Source organism: Peromyscus maniculatus, chromosome 2 (assembly GCF_049852395.1).
Source record: "Peromyscus maniculatus bairdii isolate BWxNUB_F1_BW_parent chromosome 2, HU_Pman_BW_mat_3.1, whole genome shotgun sequence".
Classification (NCBI taxonomy): Eukaryota; Metazoa; Chordata; class Mammalia; order Rodentia; family Cricetidae; genus Peromyscus; species Peromyscus maniculatus.
Genome location: NC_134853.1, coordinates 68,586,504 through 68,612,466, shown reverse-complemented (window position 1 = coordinate 68,612,466; position 25,963 = coordinate 68,586,504). Strand labels below are relative to the sequence as shown.

The window sequence follows — 25,963 nt, the reverse complement described above, 5'->3', positions numbered from 1 at the left end:
GAGCAGGAGAAAGATGCCGCCTAGAGAAAAGTGGTGGAATGCCCATCAAATATCGACTCAGCTCCCTGGAAGCACGTTGGAAGTCTGAGGAGACGGCTTAGCGGAGAAAGCGCTTCCTGCTCAGGTCTGATTCAGGTCCCCATGGCACACATAAAAAGCTGGGCGGCCACATATCTCAGCACCCAGAAGGTAGAAAAGGAGACCCCACAGGTAAGCTGCCTAGCCAGGTTAGCTGGGATTGGTGAGCCATGGCTTCAACAAGAATAAGTAAGGTGGAAAGTGATCTAGGACACCCAGTGTCAACTGTGGTCAACTGTGGCTATCCACATGCAAATACACACACACACACACACACACACATACACACGAATCTGTGTACACAGACATGCCCCACACACATGTGAACACACACACATACACACACATAAACACATACACACGAATCTGTGTACATAGACATGCCCCACACACATGTGAACACACACACAATTTTTAATATCGTGTAAACTGAGCATGAGATACCACGGAACCCCACAGCACGGTGCACTTTCATGGAGGCTATGAGGAACTTGACTGCTAAATTCAAACCCAGATAGAAAGGGGGATCAAACTCAAAAAAATCAGTAGCCCTCCTATACACAAATGATAAAAGGGCTGAGAAAGAAGTCAGAGAAACATCACCCTTTACAATAGCCACAAATAATATAAAATACCTTGGGATAACACTAACTAAACAAGTGAAAGACCTTTTTGATAAGAACTTTAAATCTCTAAAGAAAGAAATTGAAGAAGATATCAGAAAATGGAAGGATCTCCCATGCTCATGGATAGGTAGGATTAACATAGTAAAAATGGCAATCTTACCAAAAGCAATCTACAGATTCAATGCAATCCCCATCAAAATCCCAACACAATTCTTCACAGACTTGGAAAGAAAAATACTCAACTTTATATGGAAAAACAAAAGACCCAGGATAGCTAAAAGAATCCTATACGATAAAGCAACCCTTGGAGGCATCACCATCCCGGACCTCAAACTCTACTATAGAGCTATAGTAATAAAAACAGCTTGGTACTGGTATAAAAACCGACATACGGACCAATGGAATCGAATTGAAGACCCTGACATTAATCCATGCACATATGAACACCTGGTTTTTGACAAAGGAGCCAAAACTATACAATGGAACAAAGAAAGTATCTTCAACAAATGGTGCTGGCATAACTGGATGTCAATATGTAAAAGATTACAAATAGATCCATATCTGTCACCATGCACAAAACTCAAGTCCAAGTGGATCAAAGACCTAAACATAAATCCAGTTACACTAAACTTAATAGAAAAGAAGATAGGAAGCACTCTTGAACGCATTGGCACTGGAGACCATTTCCTAAATAAAACACCGACAGCACAGACCCTGAGCACAACCATTAATAAATGGGACCTCTCAAAACTGAGAAGCTTTTGCAGGGCAAAAGACACAGTCAATAAGACAAAAAGACAGCCAACAGATTGGGAAAAGATCTTCACCAACCCCACATCTGACAGAGGATTGATCTCCACAATATATAAAGAACTCAAGAAACTAGACATCAAAGCACTGAACAGTCCAATTAAAAAATGGGCTAAAGAGCTAAACAGAGAATTCACAAAACAAGAACTACAAATGGCTGAAAGACATTTAAAGAAATGCTCAACATCCTTAATCATCAGAGAAATGCAAATCAAAACGACTCTGAGATACCACCTTACACCTGTTAGAATGGCTAAGATCAAAAACACCAATGACAACCAATGTTGGAGAGGATGTGGAGCAAAGGGAACACTCCTCCACTGTTGGTGGGAATGTAAACTTGTACAACCACTGTGGAAATCAGTATGGTGGTTTCTCAGAAAATTAGGAATCGAACTACCTCAAGACCCAGCCATCCCACTCTTGGGCATATACCCAAAGAATGCTGATACATACCATAAAGATACATGCTCAGCTATGTTCATAGCAGCACTATTTGTAATAGCCAGAACCTGGAAACAACCTAGATGCCCATCAACGGAAGAATGGATGAAAAAAATGTGGTACATATACACAATGGAGTACTACTCAGCAGAGAAAAACAATGAAAGCATGAAATTTGCAGGCAAATGGATGGAACTAGAAAAAATCATCCTGAGTGAGGTAACCCAAACCCAGAAAGACAGTTATGGTATGTACTCACTCATTGGTGGATTCTAGATATAAAATGAACAATCAGACCACAACCCATAGAACCATAGAGGCTATATATATAGCATGGAGGTCCCTAGGATGACTGTGGCATATAATCAATTTCAGTTTTACTCAATTATTGAAAAAAAAATAGCCAAATGAATGGAAACACATGAACTATGAACCAAAGGCTGAGGGGCTCCCAGCTGGATCAGGCCCTCTGAATAGGTGAGACAGTTGATTGGCTTGATCAGTTTGGGAGGCATCTAGGCAGTGGGACCAAGTCCTGTGCTCATTCCATGAGTTGGCTGTTTGAAACCAGGAACTTATGCAGGGACACTTGGCTTAGTCTGGGAGGAAGGGACTGGACCTCCCTGGACTGAGTCTACCAAGTTGATCACAGTCCTCGGGGGAGGACTTGTCCTGGAGGAGGTGGGAATGGAGGGTGGGCTGGGGATAAGGGAGGGTGTGGGAGTGGGGAGAATAGGGGAACCCATGGCTGATATGTAGAACTGAATGGTATTGTAAAATAAAAAATATATATCACAAAAAAAATAAAAATAAAAATAAAGAAATAAAAAAAAGGAAAAAAAAAAAAAAAAGAACAGTTAGCAAGAAGCCTGCCACAGCCATACAGTTTGTAAGCAAAAAAAAAAAAAGAAAGGGGGATCAGTGGTTAAGAGCACTGGCTGCTCCTCCAGGGGACCCAGGTTTGACTCCCAGCACCCAAATGGCAGCTCACAACTGTGTGTAACTCCAGTTCTAGGGGATCTGATGCCTTCTTTCTGGCCCTGTGGGTGCCATTGTGTGGTACACAAATGTACGTGGAGGCAAAGCACCCATATACATGATATGAAATAAAAATCTTTTTATTAAAGAACCACCGTTACTGTCAGGGTCCAAAGGAACCTTCAAGTGACTTAGTCATCGCTGGACCCTCAAGTCCCCTGTCAAGAGTCCCAGGAGACCCACTTCTGCCTGAGCAACCAAGGACAGGGAGTTTGTCATTTTTCAGGGTAAGCTTTTTTTTTTTTTTCCTCCAGAAGCTAAAGTCTTACTTCAGATGGTACCAAACCTGGCTTCTTACACCATGCACTAGCTACTCCTGGTACCCCATGGGTCCACCTATGAAAGGCCAAATCCCCTTCCACACGTCCTCAGATTTTTGCTGGGTCTCCTCTCTTCCTTCCACGGTGCCTCGCCCCACACAGACCAAGTCCCGGAACAGCCGCCCCGCCCCCTCTCCTGAGTGTAACCATTCCCAATCGTGAAGTGTGTGCTCAGCGCACAAAGGGAATCTCTTTTAGTTTTCTTTTAAGTAGTTCATTTTTGCAAACATCAGGGAACAATTTTCTGAGAGGCAGGATGACGTATGGTGACATGGCGACAAGGTTATCCGGAGCCCGGCACATCAGACCGTCTGGAAAAGCCTTAAGTGAAGAATGCTTGTCTCCATGAAACCTTTGTCATTTAAAGGGGACAATGACCAGCTGAGGCAGTCAAGGTCCCTGTTCAATCCGGCAAGGCTGGGTAACTGGAAGCAGGGGTGTCTCACACAAGGGGACCCTTTGGTCTTTAGCGACATCATTATCTGTGGGTTATTATCATTACTACAAATACTAATACAGTTTATTAAGCACTGGCAATGACCCAGGGCAAGTGAGTTTAAGTTCATATTAGATCCATTTTCATTATCTAAAGGAAAGAAGAGGATGAACAAAGGACTATAATGTGAAAATCTAAAGTAGGAAAAATGAAAAAAGGTTAATTAAAAAAAAACAGTGTAAAGAGAAGGCTCCAACTGTTCGTAATCAGAAGCCATGATGGATGGTGCATCTTGTCACCCTGGACTTGTCCCTTATGATTTCTTTCCACCTCTTTCTCTCTCTTAAAAAACACTCTCTCAGCTAAGGACATGGCAGGGTCAGGAGAGGGTGAGGAAGGAAATGGACCTTCATGCCAAGGGCCCCCTGTCCCCGAAAGCCCGAGAATCGTTGCTTCCCGGTTCTAACAGCTAGCCCCACGCAAAACCAAATTTATCATTAAGCAGATTTCAAATGTAAAATAAAATTAGGATAATTAACCCTGGTGGACAGCTCCTTCTCTGAGTACCTCCTCCTCTTCTTTTTCTATTTTTTTAAACCTCAGACCCATGCATATTCAGATACAGCTCATATATCTCAGAACAAATCCAAGAGCTGTGCTGTTCACAGTCACGCTTCTTGGAAAGTCTCCTGTGAAGTTCTGCCTTTCTGTTCTGCGACTGTGTCTAATCACTCAGATGGCTTTCTAGGCAAGTTATTTTTCTCCATAAAGGGGATGGCTGGGGTTTCCCAGAGTATAAACCCAAACCAGGAAGTCAGAACCAGGAAGTCAGCAGAACGGCACTAACCAGAGGGGCAGATGCCCAGGCTGAGGTCCTTGGAAGGAACCCTGCATCTGAGTCTGAACCATGGCACACAATGAAGAATTTCAAGATGTCCAGTTCAGCCTCTTGACTATCTTGGCTGAATCTGTTCTATCATTCCAAATTACAGAGGCATCCTGTCTGCTTGGAGGAACCCTAAAAAAGGAATGTGTGTGAGCCTTACATAAGCACACCCAGAAATAGGCGATGGCTCATCCAAGACCAAAAAGCAGAAACAGGTCTGGAGTCCCCAGATCTATTGGTCTTCCTGCCGATGTGCAGGGTCAAGTTCAGCACTTGTGAACACCACAGCTGGCCTTAGGAAATCCTTTACAGTGCCTCAAAGCAGGGGTCAGAGGCTGTCTCCAAGCCTTCCTCTTCCCGTTTGAGGTACAAACGTCTTTTAGAACACGGGCTTAGAGTAAGCACAACCGGAGGAACTGCAGTAAAAGGTTGCAGCATTAGGAAGGTTGAAAACCTTCGTTCTAGGGGAAGAACTAAGGAAGTGTGTCTATCCAGAGCCTAGAGAAAAGAGAACAGCTTTGTCAGGGCCTTAATTTGAACCTAGTGAGACCTGTGGTAGAACTCTGATCTACAGAGCTGTACATTAATAATAATCATGGGTGGGAGGAGGGTTGCATTGCAGAATATTATTTAAAGATGTGTTATATTCGTTTATGCTGTGGAACATTTGTTTAATGATGCAAAGATGTGTTGCATTCTTTGATGTTGCATTTGTTTAACTCTGTGAAGCGTGTTACTGTGCCTATCTAAAACACCCGATGGTTTAATAAAGAGCTGAACGGCCATTTGAGGAGGCAGGAGAAAGGATAGGCAGAGCTGGCAGGCACAGAGAATAAAGATGAGGAGAAAACAAAAGAGAAAGGAGCAAAAACAGGAGGAGAGGAGGACATCAGGGCCAGCCACCCATCTACACAGCAAGCCACAGAATAAGAAGGAAAGAACAGAGAGACAGAAATAGAGAAAGGTAAAACCCCAGAGGCAAAAGGTAGATGGGCTAATTTAAGTTAGAAAAGCTGGCTAGAAACAAGCCAAGCTAAGGCCAGGCATTTATAATAATTAAGTATAAGCCTCTGTGTGGGATTTATTTGGGAGCTGGGTGGCGGGCCCCCAAAAGAGCAAAGAACAAAGAGTAAAAAGCAAGAGACTAAAAACAACCAACTACAAGGTTAGTCACTAAATCTGTGACAGCAACATTAGAAAACTAATAAAATTAAAAATGTGCTCATTTTTTAACTCTGTTCTATGATCCCTATTTATATCCTTGTGCCATTACTGACTGCACCATCTTGTTTTCTGAAGAGTTGCCATACATTTTGAGAGCATGAGAATCCTCCAACTCTGCTCTTTTTCAAGGTTGTTTGGTTAGTCTCCACCCCATACACAGTCACATGAATCTTAGAATGAGCTCTTCAGTTTCTGAAAGGAAGAACCTTGGGATTATAAGGATGTACTGCCTCCAGACCAAGCTGTGGGCACGGCTGTCACAGGAACATCAAGTCCTCCTATCTATAAACATGGGGCATTACTTTATAGTTTTAAGAGTGCAAATCTTGCCGGGCGGCAGTGGTGCACGCCTTTAATCCCAGCACTCAGGAGGCAGAGGCAGGTGGATCTCTGTGAGTTTGAGGCCAGCCTGGTCTACAAAGTGAGATCCAGGACAGGCTCCAAAGCTACACAGAGAAACCCTGTTTCAAGGGGAAAAAAAAGTAGTTCCTGCCACCTTCTAGGGTTGAGAAGGGAAAATGTAGATTTCAGGGTCTGCTTTGAATGTGAGACCTACGGAGTACACTGGACCTGCAGTCAGGAGCACCGTCTCACTGAGAGCCTTACTCAGTTCAGGCTTGAGAGGGTGACGGTGACTGAGAGGGTGACGGTGATGAGGGGGTGACGGTGATGAGGGGGTGACGGTGACGGTGATGAGGGGGTGACGGTGACTGAGAGGGTGACGGTGATGAGGGGGTGACGGTGACTGAGAGGGTGACGGTGATGAGGGGGTGACGGTGATGAGGGGGTGACGGTGATGAGGGGGTGACGGTGACTGAGAGGGTGACAGTGACTGAGGGGGTGATGGTGACTGCCCTTGGCACTCTTCCTAAGAAGAGGATAAAGCCTTGCTGAGGAAGGTATCATCTACAACTCTGACAACCTTTAATATAAAATGTCTATCATTCAATAAATAATTACTAAGAAAAATCAAAATAAAGATGGGTGTGGTGTCATAAGCCTGTAATCCCAGTATTTGACAGGACAATCAGGGTTCAAGTTCATCCTTGGCTATACATGGAGTTCAAAGCCAGCCTGGCTACAGGAGACTTTGTCTTAAAGGAAAAAAACAACAACAAGAAAATAAAAAGAAGCCAGGTGGTGGTGGCGCACGCCTTTAATCCCAGCACTGGGGAGGCAGAGGCAGGCGGATCTCTGTGAGTTCGAGGCCAGCCTGGTCTACAAAGTGAGTTCCAGGAAAGGCGCAAAGCTACTCAGAGAAACCCTGTCTCGAAAAAAAAAAAAAAAAAAAAAAAAAAAAAAAAAAAAAAAAGAAAAGGAAGCACTAGACACATCAAGATACATGTTTTGGGTTTTTTGTTTTTTGTTTTTGGTGGGGGGTGCTGTGGGATGTTCTGTATGTCCTGTGGGACCCCTTCTTGGGTTCTTTGTGGCGTTACCCAGCAGGTCCGTATAGAGGATGATTAGGACCATGGGCCTGAGTGCAGGTGTCTGAGATGGTCTGCACTTGGCTGTGCTGGGGGATGGTCTGTATGTCAAGTTGTTCTGATTGATTAATAAATAAAACCTGATCGGCTGTGGCTAGGCAGGAAGGATAGGCGGTACTAACAGAGAGGAGAAATAAAAGGACAGGAAGGCAGAAGGACTGACTGCAGCCGCCGCCATGACCAGCAGCATGTGAAGATGCCGGTAAGCCACCAGCCACGTGGCAAGGTATAGATTTGTAGAAATGCGTTACTTTAAGATATAAGAACAGTTAACAAGAAGCCTGCCACGGCCATACAGTTTGTAAGCAATATAAGTCTCTGTGTTTACTTGGTTGGGTCTGAGCGGCTGTGGGACTGGCGGGTGACCAAGATTTGTCCCTGTGGGCAAGGCGGAAAACTCTAGCAACAGGGGGGGTGGGGTGTTGGTTTTGATTTTTCGAGACAGGGTTTCTTTGTATAGCCCTGGCTGTCCTGGAACTCACTTTATAGACCAGGCTGGCTTCAAATTCACAGAGATCCGCCTGCCTCTGACTCCCCAGGGCTGGGATTAAAGGTGTGTGCCACCACCACCACCACCACCACCACCACCACCACCACCACCACCACCACCACCACCATCACCTGGCTAAAATACATGTTTTTTAAAAGGGGAAAATAACCAGACCCAGTCCTGCAGCCTGTAATCCCAGCTACTCCGGAGGCTGAAACAAGAAGATCACAAATTCAAGGCCATCCTGGACTGTGAAGTAAGTTTCAGGCCAGCCTGGACAACTTGGTGAGGGCTTCTCTCAAAATGAAGGCGTGGGCGGGAACTCCACGACAGAATGCTTGCCTAGCGTACGTTAGGCCCTGGGCTCAGTTGCCAGCACTGAAGAGGTTAAAAAGACAAAAAGATAGAGCTTAGTGTGAGTGCCTGCCTGGCGTTGGGTCCTCACCACCAGAAACACAAAACCAAACTACCCTTCTAATAAAGACTTTAGGCTTAAATCATGTTTTTTAAATAAATAAGTTTAAAGGTTAAAGATACAATTTCTCCAGTTAAGAAGCAACAGATGGGTATGGCTGAAAATTAGACACGAGAAGACAAAATGAGTGAATAGGAAGACAGGCCGGCAAAGTGAGGCACACAGAGAAAAACAAGAAAAGCACAAAAGAATACGAGATGTAAGAGACACAAACGGTGTAACGAACACGTGCTGGAGTCCCAGGAGAGGGGGCTGCCGCTGCAGCTCAGAGAGAGCACTGGCCTAGCATGCACAAGGGCCTGGACATGATCCAGAACTAGGACAGGGACAGGGAGGGAGAGGGGAGAGAAGTAAACAGTATTTTAGAAGATAAACATCTAAAAAAAAGTAGAAATAATAAAAGATAACAGAAAAGTCTCAACAAAGCCCAGACAACATACATTTCAAGGGAAAACAAAACCAAATGACATCAACTTATGGAAAAAAATTTAAAAACTTCAGCAGGTGGAGAAATGCCGCAAGCAGCACCCTTCAAAGAAGCATTTGGCCAATGTCCCCTCCCCCAAAATTATGGGGTCCCAGTGGCAACAGAAGCACATCTTTAACACGCCGAAAACAGAAGGAAGCAACTCTGCCCATCTATAATTCTATACCAGTGGGGAAGGCTTTACAAACGCAAAGAAGGTAAAGATGTCTTCAGATGAACAAACAAACAAATAATGTATCCTGGAAGAGCTGCACTAAAATCAGTAAGAGTTCTTTCTGCAAAGGTCAGAAGCCACATGACCACAGCTGAAAACATGAAGTGCAGGAATAAAGAACGATGGAGAGGGGAAATGTGTAGATAAGCATGAAACTAGAAAACACAGTAACAGTTGGGCATTTTGAGCTTAAAATGTAGGCAACAAGAAGGCAAAAGGCAAGAGGGGGCAACATAATTAAATAATTAGGGTTTCACTATTTGCAAAGCCCATGGGAGACTGTAACACACTCATTTTTGGCGTGCTCACTACAAAGAGCATTAACAGGGCAGGAACGCTGGCTCAGCGGTTAAGAGCACCGGCTGCTCTTGCAGAAGACCCTGGGTTCAGTTCCCAGCACCCACAGAGGAGCTCACAAACATCTGTAACTCCAGTTTCAGGGGATCCAATGCCTCCTGTGGCCTCTCAGGACACAAGGTATACACATGGTGCACAGACATACATGCAGGCAAAACACCCCCACATCCAAAATAAAACAAATTTGAGAAAAGAGAATTAACAAGTGTGCAAGAATAGGTAGCAAAGAATACAGCCATGAAATGAAGGCAAAGGTGAATATACAAGGTGGAAAAATTAGCAGTAAAACAACAGCTACCGATCCAACTGTGTTAGCATTGCATTAAAAGCACGTTCTTGGTGGGTGTGTGGCGCAAGCCTCTGATCCCAGCACTCAGGAGGCAGAGGACAGCTAGGGCTGCATCACTGGAGACTCCGGAGGGAGCAGGGAGCGAGGGGGAGAAAACCCTCAAAGCTGGGGATCCGAAGGCTGGGTTTCAAGGAAGGCTGCAAGAAGTACTTTTACTACTGCCACTGTCCCTTACATTGTACGCAACATGCCCGTTTAAGTGACATCGTTTTAATTCACATGCTCACATCTAAGAGAAAATCCATACAACTCCCTCAGTTCCTGCAGAAGGCTGTCTTCTAAAGTCTCTTTTATCACAACGTTATCCTGATGTCTTAGTTTCTTTTCCAGGGGAGAAAGGGTTTATTCTGGCTGAGGTGACGGTCCATCACTGCAGGGACGTCACAGCGGTGAGCTTGGGGTATCTGATCACACAGGACCCACAGTCACGAAGCGGAGGGCAACAACTAAGCTCACCCCCATTTTCACTCAGTCCAGGACCCAGCCCAAGAAATGGTGCCACCCACATCTACTAACACAATGAAAACAAAACCCCATAAGCATGCCCAGAGGCCCATCTCTTGTCAATTCTAGATTATATCAAGTTGACATTTAATATCAACCATCACAAATGGAGGTCCTAGCTTTAATAATATGATAGGAAATGGAAAAGGGATGTACAGATTGAAAAGGCAGGAAACGGCTGTATTCACAAATGAACATAGTTACCTACACTGAAAACACCCAAGAATATACCAATAGCTGAGCTGTGGTGGTGCTCGCTTTTAAGCCCAGAACTCTGGAGGCAGAGGCAGGTGGGTTTCTGTGAATTTGAGGCCAGCCTAGTCTACAGAGTAAGTTCCAGGATAGCAGGATAGCCAGGGCTACACAGAGAAACCCTGTCTCAAAAAAAAAAAAAAAAAACTACCCAATAAAAGCTACTAGAAGAGTCATAAAATTATAGAGTCAATATATATATATTTGTCAGAGTTCTCTAGAGGAATAGAACCAAGGGGCTGGGGATACACACACACACACACACACACACACACACACACACACACACACACACGAATGCACCTATAATCCCAGCACAGGAGAGGTCGTGGCAGGAGGATCCTTAGGTCTTTTTGGCCAGCCCACATAGCCAAACCAGAATCTCCAGCTTCAGTGAGACCCTGTCTCAAAAATTAAGGTAGAGAGTGACTAAGGAAGCCACCTGATGTCAACCTCTGGCCTCCACACACATGCACACATGTGTGCAGATGTACATACTCAGTCATTTTGAAGTACTTTAGATTTTTTGATTAGGGATGTACTGACAGACATTATTCAACAATAAAAATGAGTTACTACTATAGATAATGACATAAACAAATCTCAGAATCATGTTAAGTGAAAGAAGTTACACTCCAGATAGATGATCCACATGATAAATAGTAGTGTAACAAAACTCTTGATAAACAAAACTTCCGAGATGGACATCAGCTGGGTGTGGTGGTGAAGGTCTGCATTCCTAGCACTCGGGAGACTAAAATCAGCACGTACCAGGCTAGCTAGGTCTACAATGCAAGACCCTGTCTCATATAAACAGAAACAGGGGTGGGGTGTAGCTCAGGTGGTGGTGTGCTTACCATGCACAAAGCTGCAGGTTCAATCACCAGTACTACATAAACTGGGGATGGTGGCACATGCCTATAATCCGAGCACTTGAGAGGTGGGGGCAGGAAAATCACAAGCTCAAGGTCATCCTTGGCTCTCCCAAGGTTGAAGTCAGCCTGGGATACATGTGACCCCATCTTTAAACAGGATGGAAATCAGAAAAGAGTGGGTCCAGGATGTGGGGGTGTAGGCAGAGACTGACAATAAAAGGGCATGATACAACCCCTTGAGGTGATGGAAATGTTTTAATTTTGGCTGTGGTGATAATTTCATGACTATATGTATTTCTCAAATATGTACCTAAGAAGGGTAATTCTACTCTATGTAAATTATCTCTCAATAAACCTGATGCCCAAAAAATGAATTATTAAAGTAAATGTAGTGAAAAGCCAAAGATTACAATTGTCAGACTAAATGTTTTACAGAGGTCTGGAGAGAAGGCCAACAGTTAGGAGTAAACTGCTCTTGTAAGGGACACAAGTTCGGTTCCTAGCACCCACATCAGGCTGACAACCACCTGTGCCTCAAGCTCAGGGGATCTGAAGCCCTCTTTGGCATCCTCAGGCACATACCCAAACACAAATATACATACACATGACTAAAAATAAAATATTTAATTGAGAAAATAAAATTAACTGGACATAGTATAGTTACAATCCCAACATTTGGGAGGCTGAGGCAAAAGGATCTTGAGTTCAAGGCCAGGCTAGGGTACATATCAAGATCCCACTTTGCCCATTCCCATTTCAGACCCAAGCATGTTTGTCTTGAAGTGTCCTCCAAGGCTTCTGGTCTGGGAGTGGGCTGGTCTCCCCAACTCTATGACAGGAATGAAAAACATTGTGTGTCCTTGAAAACTAGAAAACAAAACATTTCTAACAGAGATTCCTATTATTTATCCTATGATATAAAAAGTCCTGCAGTGAGAAGAGGAAGCTGGAAGTTGTCATGGAGTGGAAAGCTCAACAGGGAATTGCAGCCCACTGCCTCGGCTTCCCCAGTAGTGCATACTGGATGACTGTCTGGTCTGATGTTATCTTTCTGCTCCTATTTGTTCTTTTACTCGGAAGCTTCACCCGTGGAGACACTGCTGTGCTCAAGACTCTCAATGGATCGGGACCTCCAGCTGGATGCTCCTATGCGTCCCCAGCTGATGATTCCTGCTTTGTTTCTAAGTCCCTGATGTTGCCTTTAGTGTGCTCTCGAAGTTGGGTTATTCCAGTTGTCTCTGCAGGGTGTTTTGAACACTGGCTTTGGTCTGCTGTCTATCTGCTGCTCTTCTCTACATGCTATTCACTATTTATGCTTTTACTTTTGCTTGTCATACACTTAATAGTAAATTCGCTCATTCAAAAACTGAAAATGTCTGTCATAGCTCATTCTCCATACTGTCCAGAACAGATAACAAAGTGATTAGAGAAACATGATAAACATATATAAAAAATGGTATCTCACTGAGGTTTTGTTTAATAAGTCAATAAAGATCTAGGTCAGCCTGAGCTAGAGAGAGATGTGCCTCAAAACTCTCTCCTCAAAATCCCCAAGTGAAGCTGGGCAGTGGCGATGCACACCTTTTAATCCCAGCATTCAGGAGGCAGAAGCAGGTAGATCTCTGAGTTCAATGCCAGCTTGGTCTACAGAGCAAGTTCCAGGGCAGCTAGGGCTACATAGAGACCCGTCTCAAAAATACAAACAAACAAACAAAAAATCAAAAACCCCCAAGTGACACACTACTAATGTATAAGGGCTTACACTACATGAATTTACTGTGGGTTTTGGTAAACATACTGAGGTTCACTTTCTATGCCATTCTCCATAGAGGAAGAAGGGTAAATGCTGTCTTATGCCATCCAAGAACAGATAAACTGGGTTTCAGAAAACTAAAACTTTTTTTCCTTAAATTTTACCATCAAGTTAGGAAACCCAGAGACATAACAAAGCTGAACAAACAAACAGAACAGAATAAGGTGCTGGCAAGACAGCTCAGCCATTTATAGAGTACTTATTGTTCTTGTGGACAACCTGAGCTGGATTCCCAGCACCCACATAAGGCAGATCACAACCACCTGTAACTCCAGCTCCAGGGAGATCCAGCACCTCTGGCCTCCAAGGGCACCTGCAGTCACATGCACAAACCCACAAACACATACATTTAAAATAAAAATAAACTTTAAAACACCACAGAATGAGAAAAACATTGTACATCACATGCTATCAAACCATCACATGTCACCTTATGACAGTAGAGACCAAACTTACATCTATAATCTGTAAAGAGCTCCTATGACTCAAATAAAACCCCAACTGAAACTGGACAAAGGATCTGAATAGATGTTTCTTTTATATATAGATGAAAAAGTACACAAAGACATGTTCAACATCTTTCATCATTTGGGAAGTACGTAGTACATGGTAAGATATACCTATTGAGATGGCTAACATAATAAATAAGTGTTACAGAGTGTGGAAAATATAGAACCCTCTCATACATCATAGATGAGATGATAAAATGGTATAAAGTGTCTTTGAAAGGTTTGGTGGTACCTCAAAATGTTAGAGTAATCAGCATTTCACTCCTAGGTATACACACAAGAGAACTGAAAACTGTTCACACAAACTTGCACACAAATGTTCACACTGGCATTATCTAAGATGTAAAGGTATAAATATCCAAATGCCTTTTATCAGCTGATAAAATGGATATGTACTATATCTACACAATGGAGTGTTTTTCAGCTATAAATTAGAATGAAGTACTAATACAGGAATCATGATAAATCTTGAAAATGTTAGAGAAATTAGATCCCACAGGCAACATATGTGATCTATTTTGTCCTAGTTAGCTTTAAAAAAAGTTTATTTATGTGTGTGTGCGCGCCTGCTATGAGGTCCTTGGATGGAGTTACAGATGTCTGAGAATCTGAACCCCCTCCTGATCTGAGCAAGTGCTCTTAACTACTGAACCATCTCTCTAGCCCTATTTTTGTCCTAGATAGCTTTGCTAACCCGACATAGCCTAGAATCATCTGAAGTTTCAGTTGAGCAATTGTCCAGAAATGTCCTTTGGACATTTCTGTGAGGGATTGCCTTAATAATTAAGTAGGAGGGCCTAGCCCCCTGTGGGCAGCACTTTTCCTAGGGCAGGTGGTTGAGCCATACAAGAACGTGAGCTGGGGCTGAAGAATGGTTTAGTACAGCAGTTCTCGACCTTCCTATGCTGCAACCCTTCAGTAGTTCATGTTGTGGGGACCCCAACCACAAAATTATTTCATTGCTACTTCATCCAAATCATAATGTAAATATCCAACGTCTATGTCATCCCAAAGGGGGCGTGATCCACAGGTTGAGAACCACTGGTTTAGTGGTTAAGAGCACATGCTGTTCCTTCAGAGGACCCAAGATCAATTTCCAGCACCCACACCAGGTGACTCACAACTACCCTTAAGCCCACCTCCGAGGAATCCAATATCCCCTTCTGACCTCTAAGGGCACATGTACTAATATCTACAAGCTCACACACATAAATAATTTGTGTTTAATGTTTAAGATAGGTACACATGGGTCTGCAAGAGAGCCAGCAAAAAGTATTTCCCTATGGTTTCTGCCTTTGAGTCCTGCCCTGTTTCCCTCATTGATGGACTGTGACCCAGAAGCGTCATCCAAACCAACCCATGGTATTTGTCAGAGCAACAGCATGAACCTGGAGTGTATTTACATGGATTGTGCAGGATAGTTAATCTGTAAAGACAGAAAGCAAATGTACATCCATCAGGGCTACGGGGTGACGGGGTGGAGAGTGAGTCTTTCCAGTGGCAGTTTCTGTCAGGATGAAAATCTTACATGGTTACATAACTACAAACGAGCTTTATCTCCCCACTTTCCTACGTGAACATGTGTGTGCATACATGTGTGCACAGGTGTGTGTGCATTTATGCACATATACACAGAGCCTAAGGTTGGTGCCAGTAATCATCCTTCATCATTTTTCCACCATACTCATTGAACAAGGTATCTCAGTCGGACAGAGCTGGCAGCTTACTCTGGGGATTCCACCTTCTGAGGCTGGAATCCCAGGTGGGCATTTGCAAGGGTTCTAGGAATCATACCTCTGGTTCTCATACTTGGATGGCAGATGCTTTTACCACCGACCTATCCCCCAATCCTTGTTTAATAAAAATTTTACACGTATTTCATCATGGGAGAGAGGAGGGGGAGGAGAGCATGCACACAGGAGTAGTCAGTTTTCTCCACCATGTGGGTTCTGGGGAAGCCTGGCAGCAAGCATCTTTACCTGCTGAGTTATTTCACTGTCCCAGGAGTACGGTTTTAAAATCTCTGAATTATAACAGGTAGAACCTGTAAGATGTGACTACATGTCAATAAAGTTGTCACTACACAGTGTAAAACCCTGCGGCCGTTGGTTTTGCTTACCCAAGGCACTCTCTTCAGCGGGGCACTCAGGTTCCTTCAGGCCTTATCTTGGCTAAATTTCCAACTCTCATCTATTCTCTCTTAATACTTACTGTCAATCCTATTCAGCACCACCTGCAAATGCTTTGCCTTTGCATATATTCTGTTAAGAACATCATACTTCCCACTTCTGTCTGGTGTATCATCCCTGTGGATTTGTCAACAATAAATGCTATTTTCCCCAAGACATCCCTTCTACCTTCAGCTCTTGTGTGAATACTGAAAACATCTGGCCCTCATGACGGATTGTGAACTCCCTGGCTTGCTAGACAGTACCAGCTTCAGCTCCAGCAGCAAGTGCTTGTAAGCACTCAGTAAATGTTTATTGAGTAAATGAATGACAAACACACCCTCACTACTGACCAGAAACAGTGCTATTTTTTCTCCAACTAGTTTAATTGGTAAAATCCATACAAATGTAACTTGAGTTCTGGCCTTTAGAGACCAATAAAATGAAATAAAAATACAAATTTGGGGCCAACGTTGAGACTCAGGGAGATTAGCATAAAGTAACATTTCATGGGACCTGCAGTTCGGATACTTATCATTGTTGACTGGACATACTTACTGGAGTCAATACGCTTTTATACCACATATTAAATGTGTTGTTTAACTCTGGTAACCACAGCTGTGACTTAGTTAACGATCTCAATAAATCCTACTTAAATCAGAGACAGGAAAAAATTATGCAAATGAATTCTTATCTGTTTTTCTGCCCAAGGCATATTTGATAACAGATAAAACACACTCCAAATAGTCTCTACTTAACAGTCAGAAAGCCATTCGAGGTTTATTTGGATCAAAATCAGATACAAAAAGAAGCCTGGTATATTCACAAATGGTTTTAGTTCAGAAAGTAACTGTACATCAAAATGACTCACAGGAAGAGCTGCCATTCCCCCATGGAAGTGAACACAGAAAATCAACAGTTACTAACATGCCAAGCCACATGATTAAAAAAGAGTAAGAGAAAAATGACAGAAGGGTTGGTTGCCTTGGATTCAGCCACAAAATAAAATTTTTTTGTTGAAAAAGCGAATGGGTCTTGGTCTTGAAGATGGCTATTTAGAAATGAGCTTCCAAAGGGCTTGAAAATCCAACCAATCACACGGGTCTTCTTGTGCACAGCATGACATCCACATTCATCCAGGCAGGATGGAAACCATCCATCAGTTACATCTTGCAGCTAGACAGAATATCTTCCACCAATCTCTTGTAAACCCAGGCGTCACCCTTAAGCCGCTGTCTCCGGATGCCCACCACGTCAGGTCTCTGGAGCTGGCACACTTCTAGTTCAAACTGCATTGTCACTTTGCCAAAATCAGACTGTGTTTGACACTTCAGTGTGTAACTGAAAAACATTAAGATACCAGGTAGTTAGGGAGCCAGAAGTATTCTGGATAATGCGAGAGGTCTCTAGCTTCTAAGAGCTGGTGGGAAATGAGCCCTTAATTCCCTCTAAGCAATAAATTCTCCATGCAGTTTCCAGCTGGCCTAGCCATGCTGAGTGATGGAGTGACTGGTGCTTCCCCAGAAGCTGAGCGATGATCCGAAGAAAAGGTGAGAAAGCTTGACCAGAATGCTCCCTCAAACCACAGGAGAGCCCTTCTGAAGTAGCTGTACATGCCACGTGTACTTGGGAAACCTGACATTTTTTATGTGGCCTTTTCAACAGTGTAATACAAGAATGTGAGGTCATTTCCACAGTGTTCCCAACAAAGGAAAACAAGGGAGATTTAGAACATTCTTACCTCTGAAACTTATGACTTTCATTTAAATAAAGCTGAAGCAATTAACCTTCTAGAAAGAAATCTGCCTTGAGATTTTTCCTATACAAGTTTAGAAGTTATGATTGCTACACTTAAACAGTAAAAACAAGAGCAAAAGAAAGACCAGGGAGCTGGGCGGTGGTGGCGCACGCCTTTAATCCCAGCACTCGGGAGGCAGAGGCATGAGGATCTCTGTGAGTTCGAGGCCAGCCTGGGCTACCAAGTGAGTTCCAGGAAAAGGCGCAAAGCTACACAGAGAAACCCTGTCTTGAAAAACCAGAAAAAAAAAAAAAGAAAGAAAGAAAGAAAAGAAAAGAAAGAAAGACCAGGGAAGTGCATCCCCACACTGAAGGCATCTGGCATATGTAGTCAAAGCGGCAACACAAAATCGGGCTTAGACTATGAAAGTGGCATGGACTGAACTCATGTAAAGAAAATTAATTACTTTACATTTTAAATATTAGAGTTGTCTTACTGATCTTCAAAATAAAAACACAAAAATATTTGGGTTTCTTTTAAATTTAAGCTCTCTAGATATTTAAGCATAATTAGGCCCTGTTGTTCAGACAATTTTGGGGGGTTTTGAGACAGGGTCTTGCAACCATGAGCTCCTAGAACTTGGGAGATAGAGGCAGTAGGAGTTCAAGGTTATCCCCTGCTACACAGCGAGTTTGAGGTCAGCTGGCGCTGCATGAGAATGTCTCAAAAATAAACACGCACCAAACAACAAAGACAGCATCTTCCCATACAGCCCGGACTAGTCTGGAGCTTACTATAAAGTTTAGGCTGGCCTCCAACTCAGTCATGCACATGCCACCACGCACAACTGCAAATTCTCTATGATTTATTATGAAGTTTCACAGGACATCATTCTTTGTCTTGTTTAGTACAGTGAGTTTGAGGGAAAGTATAGAGTATCTTAGGAATAAGCAGCAATATCAGAAATGTCAAAAGGAACATCCTAGGGAGCAGCGTCTACACAGGAAGGTGAAGAACAGTTTAGTTCTGTAGAACTAGAAGAAAGAATATGACCCATCACACCACTGAAAAGCTGAATGCTGTCCCTTTTTTTCGTCACAAGGTAAAGCAAACAGAAAGTAACAAACAGAGAGGGTCACTCAAGACCACTCTGGTTGCTCAGGATGTCAGAAGGTCAAAGCACTAGCTAGATTTCAGCTAGTGATCTGCCGCTGAATCACATGCCAAAGGGAAGATCAGCACAGGCCTGTGAGATTCAGATAGAGCTTCTGGGGCCAGAGAAACACCAGCATGAATAAGAAGCACTAAGAATGGGCGAGACAAATGTTCTAATGAGGCTGAAAGAAAACAATGCAGGAGTTCACGTAGGTAACACACCTACAGAGTATGAGTGATGATACAATCACAAAAAATTGTCTTTAAAGTATTACTCTAGAATAGTCATGGTGGTACAAGCCTGTCATGGTGGTACAAGCCTGTAATCCCAGTGCTTCACAGGTGGTGGTAGGAAAATAACAAGTTCAAAGCCACCCTGGACTAGTCAATTACAATCCAGGTCAGCCAGAGATAATCTAGAGCTTGGGTGCAAAGGCAGGAGGATACAAAGTTGAGGCCAGTCTGGACTACACAGTATGAGGTCCTGTCTCAAAAGAGTAAATAAGGAAACAACAACAACAAAAAAAAATCAAACTCTATATAGATTATCCTGTCTGCATGCTTTTGGTAAATTTAATAAACAGTTGTACACAGCTGTTTAATAAAGGCATTTTAGAAGCTGATGTGATGGATGCATGTAATCCAGTGCTTGGGAGACCGAGGCAACCCAGATCAGGAGATCCATGCCAGCCTGGGATACATAGAAGGCTCTTTTTCAAATAAATGAACAGAGTTGAAGACATGGCTCAATGGTTAGGTGCACTGACTACTCTTTCAGAGGATCCAGGTTCAATCCCCAGGACCCACAAGGCAGTTTACAATAATCTATAACTCTAGTTCCAGGGGATCTGATGCCCTCTTCTAACCTCTGCAAGGACCAGGCATGCATGGGATTCACATAAATACACACAGGCAAAACATCAATACACATAAAAACTAAAATTAAAATAAATAAGTCATTTTAAAGATGTAGTTAGTAGCCAGGTAGTGGTGGCATACACCTTTAATCCTAGCACTCAGGAGGCAGAGCCAGGTGAATCTCTGTGAGTTCAAGGCCAGCCTGATTTACAGTGCAAGATCCAGGACAGCCAAGGCTACACAGAGAAATCCTGTCTCAGGGGGGAAAAAATTAGTTAGTGAAATTCTTAGAAATAGGAACAGTTTGCATGCTCAGAAGAGACCTGGCTACTCAGACCATGAGATCACACCATGGAGCCTCTGACAGCTCACTCAGCAGGGATACTCAGCTGAATTTCCTTCCTTAACCCACCGAAAACTAACTCTATAGGGTAGCTGGTAACAGAGACTCAATCTACAAGCTTCCACTTGTCCAAAGATTGTCACTGACTAAGATTACAACTGACAAATAGCACAAGAAAGCAGAAAATGAAAGGACCTAGAGGATTGTCCTAAAATAAACGGAAGTCCAGATTTCCCAATTCTGAGATGAAAATGTAAAGACAACCAACTCTGAACAATGGCACCATAGCATCTTTCTGGAGAGTGGGGGAGAACGCTTCAGTAGGGACCAGGAGGGATGGCAGCAGAGTGAAGAACGTGGCGGTCAGGGATGGCTTACCCTTTCTGCACAAAGTCCACGTGCTTCTCTGGAAGAACCCTCATTATCTCACTCAGGAGCTGGTCAGGATTCACCAGTCTAGTTGTAGTCACGTTATAGTGCAGCTGAGAAAGAAACAGGAGAGGAGTCAGACTTCACCTTGAGACAAAAGCTCAAAACTCCTTTTCACATGGGAACACTGCAAGAAAACACTGCAAGACCGGCCAGCTGAGCCAGCTGCTTTACCACAGCAGTCGGGTAGAGACTGTTGGGGAGACTGTCTCCATCAGAAACTACTGTATTATCCCCATTTAAAAAAAAAAAGTGCTGGGCATGGTGGCGCACGCCTTTAATCCAAGCACTCAGGGGCAGAGGCAGGCGGATCTCTGTGAGTTCGAGGCCAGCCTGGTCTACAGAGAGAATTCCAGGACAGCCAGGGCTATACAGAGAAACCCTGTCTGGGGGAGGGGGGATTGTGTGTGTATAGACATGACTATGTGTGTGAAGGTCAGAACACGACTGTATGGAGCTGTTTCTCTTCTCTCCCCTTCCTGTGATTCCAGGGTTTGAACTCAGATCATCAGGCTTCCGTTGGGACACCTTTACCCACTGAGCTATCTCAGGAGACTCATGTCAGTATTGTATGTTCATCTTCCTTCCTTTCTTATCAATTTTTAAACTTTTTAAATCACATTGCAGCGTGTGTGTGTGTGTGTGTGTGTGTGTGTGTGTGTGTGTGTGTGTGCATGTATGTGTACACACAGTTCTGGCTTTAAAGCCAACGATGCACTAAAGGGGTTGTGCAATCTCCCTCCTTGGCTAAGGAAAAGCTGCTGAGGACAGGAGGGTCAGGGGTGTCCCTGCATGGAGGCCCAGAGAGACCACTGTGTGAAGCGGTACAGGTAAGGCCTGGCTTGTGTTGGAGACCCCAGAGTGGTGGGCACCTGCTGAGGGGGATGTTAACAGGGTGTGGAACCAGACCAGGAGAGAAGTGTGCTGCAGTTAACAAAGCAAGGAACTGGAGTTCTGAAGAGCACTTTGACACCAGACGTGGAGATGCAGAATTTGGAGCCTGCCCTACTGGGTTTTGGTCTTTGGTCCAGAGTTTTTTCACTATGTTCCCTTTCCTCCCTTTTGGAATGGTAGTGTACATTCTGTGCCATTGTGTGTGGAAAGCACGAGATCTGCTTTTTAATTCTGATTTTACATGGGGTTAACATTAACAGTTAAGAGACTGCATGAGTCTCAGAAAAGACTTTGAACTTTGGAGTCGCCCCCCCCCCACCCCCTGGGTTTCTACGTGTGGTTTTGGTGCCTGTCCTGGATCTCGCTCTGTAGACCAGGGCTTTGAATTCACAGAGATCCACCTGGCTCTGCCTCCCAAGTGCTGGGATTAAAGGCGTGCGCCACCACCGCCCAGCTGAACTTTGGACTTTTAAACAGTGTTGAGACTGTGAAAGATTATGAAGACTTTTGAAGTTGAACTGAATACATTTTTTCATTGTGATATGGCTACAAGTCTTGGGGCTGGGGAGTAGAATGTGGTGGTGTGAAAAAGAATGGGCCGCCATAGGCTCTTATATTTGAATGTTTAGTCACCAGGGAGTGGAACTATTTGAAAAGAACGTAAGAATTAGGAGGTGTGGCCTTGTTGGAGAACGTGTGTCACTAAGGATAGGCTTGAGGTTTCAAGTCCATGCCAGGCCCAGTAGTTCTCTTTTTTCCTGTGGCCTGCAGATCAGGATGTAGCTCACAAACTACTTCTCCAGCATCTGCCTGCTATGCCTGCTGCCATGTTTCCCACCATGATGACAATAGACTAACCCTTGTAAGCCAGCCTCCACTGAAATGCTTCCTTTTTTTTTTTTTTTTTTTTTTTTAAGATTTATTTATTTATTAATGTATAGTGTTCTGCCTGCCTGTAAGTCTGCAGGCCAGAAGAGGGCACCAGATCTCATTACAGATGGTTGTGAGCCATCATGTGGTTGCTGGGAATTGAACTCAGGACCTCTGGAAGAGCAGTCAGTGCTCTTAACCTCTGAGCCATCTCTCCAGCCTGAAATGCTTCCTTTTATATGAGTTGCCTTGGTCATAGTGTCTCTTTATAGCAATAAAACTGCTAATAGCCTATTTTTCCTTCCCTATCAAGTATATTGTCTACACCAATAGATTAACTCTTGAAAAGGTTAACAGCATTATTAAATAAGATGCAAACCTCTTAGCCAGGCCCTTAATGCCCTTCCAGCCTGTCTGCCCAACCTGTCACTCACTATTTTCCTTACACATACTACAACTCAGCGTTCAAATTAGGGCTGCCATGATGGTTCAGTGAGTGAAAGTACTTATTCCCAAGCTGGATGGCCTGAGTTCAATCCTCAGGACCCACACCATGGAAGGAGAGACCAGACTCCTGCAAGTTGTCCTCTGACTTCCACATGTGTGCATGTGCACACACACAGAGAGGGAGGGATGGAGGGGGAAGGTGAGACTATGAATCAGTGCAACCAGGTGAGGGGGCGGTAGCACATGCCTGTAATCCCAGTATTTGGGAGGCTGGGGGAAGAAGATTGTCCTGGTTAGAGACCCTACAAAGAGGCTGGGGTTAGAGACATCCAGTTAAGAGTAGCTTCTGAAATCTTTAGTAGATTCTGGTCCACTTACCTTTCGCCTTCTTGGCCCGTCTTTGGCAGAGCTCTTCTTCCTGCTCCTTGTAAGTGCTGTGAGAACCTTGTCCAATCCTCTCTCGAGGCTTCCAAACACATTGGCTCCTCTCCTCTTAGGGGTGTCCTCCATATGTGCCTGGTTGAGATCCACCTCCATTGAGCGGCACCTTCAAGACCAACAGAGTACTAGCGGTACTGTCCTGCGGCCCTCACGGCTGCTGTGCCTGCCCCTCTACAGGCACCAAGGGCTGCAGGTAGGTGTGCCAGAGCCAGATCACCTCAATCCTCCTTTGGGGAGGGGCACTAAAGCCATCTCCTATTAGAAAGATGTTCACTGCCTCACCAAACTACTTGTCCTTTCATTTTATTTATTTAGGAGATAACAGGGATTAAACCGAGCTCCTCATTTATACTAGGAAGGCATTCTACCAATGAGCTACACCCCTACCCTTCTTTTTACCTTTTATTTTTGTGACAGGATCTTCACTAAGTTCCCTGGGCTGGCCTTGAACTTGCAAACCTTCTATCTCAGTTCTCCCAAGTAGCTGGGATTCCAGGCCTATGCCAAGGCTCAGATCTTTCACTTTTTTATTTAAATCAAACATAGGAACATGAACAGATCAGTACAACGGATATCCACATGCCCTCCGAGGGTCAACAACTACTAAGATTTGGTCAGTGGCTTCTCTATGTAAACAGACAATACACAGATTAAGTATACATGCATGCTTGCTCAGAATACGGGACTCTGAAACACTTCTGTGTACACCCCCAGTAAACAAGACTATCTTCTTACCAACCATAATACTAAGGACATTTTAAAAAGATAACAACTGCAGCAGCATTCAATAGTTTATATTTTATTTCCCCCAAATAAATCATGCTTCTAAAAAAATTGAAATGCAGTGAAGGTTCACTTATGCCTTGGGATTTTTCATCTTAGAGAAATGAGTTGGTTTTCTTTGTAACCTAGATTAGTGTTTTTACCATTTGGGCAATGCGGACTGTTAGTGTACACGGAGACTCTGCTGGCAGAGCGGCAGAAGGAAGTGCACGGCCACAGGCAGGGACCCTGTCTTCCAGCTTGCTGTGCTTTAGTTAAGGCCCCACTGCTGATCAGGTTCATGACTTCGGCCCGAAAAGGCAGAGCACCAGCTCCAGTCCCACACTTGGCCACAAACCGTCCTCACGCACAAGTCACCCCAGTGCCAGCAGCTTCGTCTCCACTCCCTCCACCAGGCTTCTCATGGGTAAAGAGTAACCCCATGACCTACACTAAGAATGGATGGAGTCTGAAAAGCAATACTTACCGCCTCTCAGGGCTGATGACACCTGTCGTTAATGTGTCTGCTCCTGTGGATTTCCCTGGCGTTCTGACTGGGGCTTCTCTCAGGCACTGGTTTCTAGCTATTAGAAAAACAGCAAATACACACCATGTGTATCTGACAATACCAATCAATAATACATATGTCACTTCCTTCATTGACTCCAAAATATTGGTACCACTTGGCCAGTAAAATTGCTGGCTCTAATAATTGGTTTTTTTTTTTTTTTTTTGGTTTGGTTTGGTTTATTTTTGTTTTTCAAGACAGGGTGTTGCTGTGTAGCTTTGGAGCCTGTCCTGGAACTCACTATGTAGACTAGGCTGGCCTCAAACTCACAGGGATCCGCCTGCCTCTGCCTCCCGAGTACTGGATTAAAGGCATGCACCACCACCGCCCCGCTCTGGCTCTAATAATTAAAAAAAAATGTTTCCTGGTACAATGCCTTACTCAATCTTGATGCAGGAGGAAGGGGCTAGGTCTGGCCCCAACATGGTATAACAGCCTGTGTTGACTACCCAAAGGAAGCCTTACTCTCTATGAGGAGGGGATGGGGGTAGCTGGGAGTAGCGGGAGAGGAGGAGGGAGAGGGATCAGGGGTTGGTATGTAAAAGGAAAGAAAATATTTTTTTAAATAATATATATATATGAAAGTGTTTCCAGATGATCTATATTAAAAACAAAATCACCTGGTGCCATGAAGCACACCTGTAACCCCAGTGCTCAGGGGGCAGAGGCAGGCTGATCCAGAGTTCAAGGCCAACCTCTGCTATATAGCAAGTTCAAGGCCAGTCTAAGGTATATAACACCTGTCTCCAAACAAAACCCCCTTTAAAAAAAAATCATTTTGCTTTACATGTAATGATTTAAAACAAAACAAAATATAAACCTCACTACAAACTGAAGCATACTTGAAAAGTGTTAATTCAGAACCCCATTTAATTCCTGTTAGGTAAAGAAACTGATCTCCTTCTAAAGTTTGAGAAAAGTTCCGAGTGAGTTTTCTTAATTGACTGTTTCTTTATTCCAGAACTTTGTGCTTTACCCTACATAGGGTAGGGTCTACCACAGATGGGTATCAACAGATCTGGTTACCACTAACTGAGTAGCCTTTGTTTAATGATCTGCTGGGGGTGTATCGCAGTGGCAGAGCACTTGCCTAGCATGCCCAAAGCCCTGTGTTCAATCCCAGGAAAACACACACGCACAGATTGATGTACTTTAGTGGTACTATTGACAATGCACTTTGGGGACTTTGCTTTGTTTTTAACTAATAAATTCTATTCTCTCGAGGTTCACAAGGACAACAAAATAGTAATTAAAAGTAGCTGTTTTTAAAAAGTTTGTCTCTGTGTCCTAAGAGAATGTGTACATATACAGCTGCCCTTTGACAACCACCACTGCCTGGACTACACAGGTGTCACACACAGGAATTGCCGTCAATGTCAAAAAAGACACACTAGTGGAGGCTACCAATTACATCTTCAGCACCTGCTCTCTGGAAGTGCTTCTCTTTAAAGAAAATAGCCAATATTAAGTTTTTCACTAACACAGTCTCGCAGGGACAAGATGTGTAAACTACATTTCAAACCATCCACATTTCAAACCCTTTAGAGTCCCATTAACAGCATCAACAAAAAAAGTATAGTAATAAAGACTATGCTGTCAAAGGGTTCTTGTGCTGT

At 43.8% G+C, this 25,963-nt stretch overlaps 1 protein-coding gene across 4 annotated transcripts in view; it reads right to left on the bottom strand.

Moving 5' to 3' along the window:
* Window positions 1-16,596: 16,596 nt before the first annotated feature.
* The window catches only part of Melk (maternal embryonic leucine zipper kinase), a 69,731-nt gene continuing 60,364 nt past the window's right edge, over window positions 16,597-25,963 (bottom strand). For all 4 annotated transcript variants that reach the window (XM_076564111.1, XM_006986029.4, XM_076564112.1 and 1 more), the window contains 4 exons: window positions 24,267-24,363; window positions 22,955-23,123; window positions 20,315-20,418; window positions 16,597-17,183 (listed from right to left, as the gene is read on the bottom strand). In XM_076564111.1, the coding sequence (XP_076420226.1) occupies window positions 17,006-17,183; window positions 20,315-20,418; window positions 22,955-23,123; window positions 24,267-24,363 (548 nt within the window). In that variant the 3' untranslated portion in view covers window positions 16,597-17,005. The remainder of the gene's footprint in view (window positions 17,184-20,314; window positions 20,419-22,954; window positions 23,124-24,266; window positions 24,364-25,963) is intronic.